The 6150-nt window shown below is 34.2% G+C and overlaps 1 protein-coding gene across 1 annotated transcript; it reads left to right on the top strand.

Annotated features, from left to right (window-relative positions):
* Positions 1-794: 794 nt before the first annotated feature.
* ZPR3 (binding protein) lies at positions 795-2001 on the top strand. Its single transcript, XM_078977570.1, has 2 exons — positions 795-883; positions 1423-2001. Exon 2 carries the CDS (start codon positions 1425-1427, stop codon positions 1647-1649), a length of 225 nt encoding a protein of 74 aa, XP_078833696.1. The 5' UTR covers positions 795-883; positions 1423-1424; the 3' UTR covers positions 1650-2001.
* The last annotated feature ends 4149 nt before the right edge of the window (positions 2002-6150 follow it).

Genomic DNA, 6150 nt, shown 5'->3' with positions numbered 1-6150 from the left:
ATGCATTTGAACTGTGAAACATTTTACGTTGTGTCTAACTTTGAAGTTCATACAAAAACACATCGACTTATGATTATTTTTTGTTTTAATTATTACAATGTAAGTGATTAATACATGTATTCTATCTAGTAATTATTGTTCATTATATACGCCAAATTTATTTAAGAGAAGTTTGAAAAAACCATATAAAGGCAAATTAGTAAACCGATCATTAATTTTAATAAAATGATTATAGTTATTCTATGAATATAAACATGGAAAATGATCAATTTGAAAAGTAAAAAAAAAAAAAATCTATAATTTGTAACAAACTATATTTTTAATAAAATAAAAATAAAAACAAAATGAACAACTTACCAAATGAAAGAAAACAAAAGAGAATCGATGGTGAAGAAGTGTGTGTGCGGTGGTGATGATGGGTAAGGGTTCGTCGGTTCGAACCAATCCAAAACCATCATTGCGAATCTTCCGACGACCATTTTGAGCTTGAACAACCCCCCTCATATCAAATACCGAAATTACCCCTGACCCTTTACCACCCTTATCGAAATACCTAAATTACCCCTACCCTAACCACTCATCATTAGTAGAAGACGAAGGACATTAAAACCTTTGGCCTACACAAGCCGCCTTCTTCTCTTCCCTTGTTGCTTCAGAATCTGCATGATGATTAGTTTTGTGGGCAAGTTTGAGGTGCATGTCCCCCCACCCCCCCAACCCCACCCCACCCCACCCACCCCCCTACGTTTTCCACTATATATTTGACTGCTCCTACCCTTCGTTTTGCCCCTCACAAGATCCCATTTTCTGCTCTGTGAAAACAGAACTAGAACTCATCCCCCAAAAATCGAAGTTTTTCTTTTTTCCTTGTTGCTCTTCGAAGGTAAATCTTTCTTGATAAAATATATAGTCAAGTGGGTCCTCTCTCTCTCTCTCTCTCTCTCTCTCTCTCTCTCTCTCTATAAACTCTGTTTTCATTAGCAGAAGGTGGACGAGGTTTTCTTACATGTAAACATTTGTTTTAGTGTAGATTTTGCCTTGTTTTCACCTTTTAGTGTGTATTTCTGTCGTTCATTTAAAAGGAAATGCATAGTTCTTTCAAAGGATTCCGACAAAAACACAACACAGTTTTTTCACTTTTTGTTTATGCACATGTGATTATCGAAATCACGAATGAGTTGTAGTCGATACTCTCTTTCACTTTTGATAAATATTCGCAAGTAGATTGTTGCCAACTTTAGACAAATGTCAACTTTTGTTTATTTAAATCCGAAACAGTTTTTTTATGTAGTAAACGATTTGATTTATAATGGGTAGATCAGAGTTGGCAACTTTCCAACTACAAAACCTTTTCATTTTGACTTATTCAAAAGTCAAAGCTGAATCTTTTTTTTTTTTTTTTTTTTTTTTTTTTGTAAGCAGAAATGGAAAGGTTGAATTCGAAGCTGTACATGGAGAACTGTTTGATAATGCAAGAGAATGAGAAACTGAGGAAGAAAGCGCAACTTCTTAACCAAGAGAATCAAGCATTATTGTCTCAGTTGAAGCAAAGGCTCACAATGGGTAACCAAAATGTCAATAATGCCCCTGACTCCTACGCTGACCTCAACCTTAATACCAAAGCGACTTCAAGTTCAAGGAAGCCTTGAAGAAGAAACAACAGTTAAAATGACTAAAGTGGACATGAAAATCATCTTTTGGGACATCATCTCACTACCCTCTTTGATGTTTTTGTTCTACTGAGAATAGAATAGGAATCAAAGGAACAGAATTCTAGTTTGCTAGATATTTTGCAGTTTCTGTTATCTATGTAACTAGAGTCAATAGAGGGGTAGTATTGTTATTCTACATAATTCAGTTAATGGTTTACTTTTTACTTTTACATTTATTTTTATTATGTTTCTATAAAACACCCTTCGCATGGATGTGTTCTTGTGACTAGAAGGGTAGTAATGGTTTTTGCCTTTTTTTGACACTGAAATTTATCTAAAAGTTAAACAATGGCGTGTTTTAGAATAAATATCTAAAAGTTATAAATTAGGTTGGGGGTATACCCACATTGTGCCCCCCTCCTCCTACCCATGGGGGTGGTGGTGGTGATGTCGATTGGCTTCCTGTTAAGAACAAAATGTAAGAAGTGGATCATACCATGTTTAGCATGTTATCGCTGAAACAAATTAATACATTTACGTATATTTGTCTCCTAAGATACTACACTTAGAAAGCGGTTTTTATAGACTGTTTGAATAGCAAGAAAATGAAGAAGCAAAATTGGAGAACATAGTTGCATCTGGTGTAATTTCAATCTGTCATAAATGTGTTGAACATCAATACATAATTGACAAAAAAAAAAAAAACGAATACTAATAAGTAAATCATAACCAAAATTTATGACTAATTTCATTGAATACAATTTTGGGACTGAAATTTTGTCATAAAAGTTTTAGTTACAAAAATAATTGTTTGCAAAAAAGGTTCCTAAACTTTTTTGGTTGATGAGTAGTGGATTTGTACCTGGATGCACACTTGGACACAAATCAGTGAACCGAGTCCAATTTGGTCGTATTTGCACCCTATGTGTGCAAGAAATAGACATTGTGCTGCAAGTCTTATAGGGTCTTATAATATAGGGTAAGAGTGGTCTTGCCCTCCACAAAAATTTAAGATTACATATATGTACAATATATATTTTTGTTAAATAAAAGGAATTATGGTTAAAGATTTTTGTTATTCGTTCATATTTTGTATATTATTTGGTTTACCCTAAAACAAAATTCTGACTACGTTACTGTTACTGGTCTTACAAAATAAAAAGTCTTTGTAAATATATACTTGTTTTCTTTTTCATATTCCCACCCTATGAGATGACTAAAACTCATTAAACATTTTTATTAACTTCATCAAACTAGTTGCTTTAATGATTAATTTCTAGTTTATCTTAAATCTATTTTGGATGGGTCATATACCAAAATGCAGGCATTAAGGGGGAGAATACAAACATATAACCATTTGTCGACCTACTTAATAATGTTTACGGTACAAATTCTGTTTAAAAATAGAAAAAACACATTTTAAAAAAATTTGATTAAATCAATTTTTCCAATAATCCCTTATATGAATGAAAGGTGATCAAACATTTTCAAGCTATCCAGATAAAATTCAGTAGTTGAAGCATGCATATGCTAGGTAGGTGTTACCATATGAACCTTCTCTTATAAACATATGTATGTTACTAATGGACCAATAGAATCGTCTTTGAATAGTTCTTCAGTTTGTATAATAATCAATATATGATTCATCATGAACCACTTAAATCCTCATTTTTATGTTTATTATGGTCATGAACATTTTTCTGGATCTGCAAAAGCTCTAAGGATTTGTGTGATTGCTAGTTTTCTTTGAAGTGACCCTTATCGCTCACATATGCGATTCTAATAGAGCATTAAAAGCAAATACTTGATGTGGTTTGAAATGTAGTCTTAGGAACATTCCACTCATAGACCTGATGATATTGAGAACACAAATCAATTTTCAAAAAATGGAAAGCTTTCTGAAGCTAGTCAAAGAGAACATCAATCATTAGAAGTGAGTACTTGTTCTTCATAGTCACCTTATTCAACTTATGGTAGTCGATACACATCCCCCATCGTGCCATCTTTCTTTTTGACAAAGACGACTGGCGCTCTTGAACATGAGGAACTCGGCCAAATAAAACCTCGCTCAAGAAACTCTTGAACGTTGCAACATCTCTTTCATTTTCGGAGGAGCTAACCAATACAGTTCTTTTGCTATCAGAGTCACACACAGAAAAAGGTCACTTTGAAACTCCACCTGATGTGGTGGTGGTAAACCTGACACATCATCAGGGACATATTCCTCGTCCACCTCCACACAAGAGAGACTCATTGTCTTATTTGAGCTTTCCATTGCATGAGCCAATAAGACCTCGTACCCCTTCGTTAAGCACTTGCATGCATTCATTACTGCACTGATAGGAAGATACTCTACATTTCTCTCTCTATAAACGTAGACATACCCTCCCACGGGAAGCAAAATATAAATGTGCTTTTCAACACAGATTAGCGGAAAGCCAATCCATGAAAATGACAAAATCGAAACACCTGTCCCCTAGAGGAATCAATGTTAAAGGAAAAATATGTTCAACAATAGAGACATGACACACATCGAACCTTTCCCGTACCATGACTAGAACACCTACAACCACCTCAATATCTAATGTCGAAATCAATCCACTTCGAGGTGCATCAAAATGAGCATGAAATGGGAATGACATCAAAGATCCACCATACCTATCATTATTCTATCCACAAGGTCCTTCAGTTTCCTTGTGGTTCCTCCAATCCACAACATATAACATTTTGTTTTGATAATATAAGCCCACTAATAATGTTTACACCTATATATATTTGCTTATGGAATTACCACGAAGTCTCATATCTCACTGGTTTAGGTTAAACTTGATGGGTTTTATACATGAGAACTTTCCTATGTGCGCATGCAAAACCCTAATGCTTGGATCTAGGCTTTCTAATCAAACATGCTTTGAATCCAAGACTTCTAATGACTATTTAGGTGTAATAACAATATTGAAATAGATCTAGAATCATACCTTTGAATTCCTTGTTGATCTTGTTGTCTTGGAGCTTCTAGAGTCACAATTGTCACTCCTCTAATGGCTTACAAACACCAAATAGCAATGAGGATGATTTGGGAGAGAGGAGAGGGGAGGAATTCATCCAGAGTCTCTCTACTTTAGATGGTTACCGAATTCTCTATCCCATAGGGTCTATTTATACTTGTAGACTCCTTAAGGGTTACAGCTTAAACCCTAATTGGATAACTTAGACTTTAAGTTAATCCATATCCTTACCTTAGATATCCTTTGAACGATTTTGGCTTATCCAAGTCCTAGAAATCGTCCAACCTATCTTCCATAAGGATTTACAGTCTAAAGTGTAACTATCAAGCAATTGACAGTTTATACCCTCTTATTTAATTAATCTCTTTAAGTCACCAAATTAATTCTAATTAATTCTATGACTTATATTAATATATTATTCTTTATATTATTCTCATAATATACTAATAATATTTACTCTCTCTTAATAAATCATCCTATCAAGTTGCTATGGTGAAGGCAACCCAAAAGGACCATGCACAATCGGGTCAAACACTTGCCTAATATAGTTGCAGCCTTAGACACTATTCCAACAGTCTCCCACTTGGATAAGTATAGTAACTATATGCGCAGGTACACTCCAATTTGCAATCGTAGCTCTCAAAGACGCTGTCAAACTCTGATCTAATCAATATTGTCCTTTAGATAAGGGATCGTACAGTCCTCTGTTAGATATCATGCTGACAATACTATGGAATAGTTAGTCTAGCCTTTGGTTTCTCGATCTCCGATTTATTTGATATAGAACTTAATCGAACACATCAATTCAGTTCTGACCGGGCCCAGCACATAAGTCAAATCAAATCATCGAGTGGCCGAGATATCACTTTTCCCTTCTTAGGATAAAAGTTACAGATAAACTTTGACTTATATGCATTTACTTATTCATTAACCAACTACACACAACAATGCGTTTTATAACATCGAGTTACCAATGCGTTTTTGCATTATCAATGTACAATCAATTAACCAATAACAAACCATATATCTAGGTTTTAAGACTATATGATATTATCGTCTTGCGATCACCCATTTACTATCACATTCCATAAGGTGATTCCAGCAAGCGCGGGTTTGTTCCAATGCTCAAACCTAGTTCATAAGCACTCATGAACGTTGCAACAATCTTTTGCTATGTCTAACACCATTTAGACACTCTACACACCTATTCATGACAATCTTCATTCATATCTACTTTCGACATATGAACGATTGTGGACTATTTGAACAATTCGATTATTCTTAATAAACTCAATTATTTTGGAAGTCAAAACATGCAAAGTGAAACAATAGTTATACAATTAACATATGACAGTAACATTACTTATAAATAAAACTCCTTTATTTAATCATCAAATGTTAATTACATTTATCTATTACACATTTCTAATACTATCTAATCTATGCTAATATCATCCTTCAGCCCAATACTCCTAGAATGCTGCAAATGC

This window comes from Lactuca saligna, chromosome 2 (genome assembly GCF_052625555.1).
Source record: "Lactuca saligna cultivar CGN05327 chromosome 2, ASM5262555v1, whole genome shotgun sequence".
NCBI lineage: Eukaryota > Viridiplantae > Streptophyta > Magnoliopsida > Asterales > Asteraceae > Lactuca > Lactuca saligna.
This window is presented reverse-complemented; position numbering and strand designations above follow the sequence as displayed.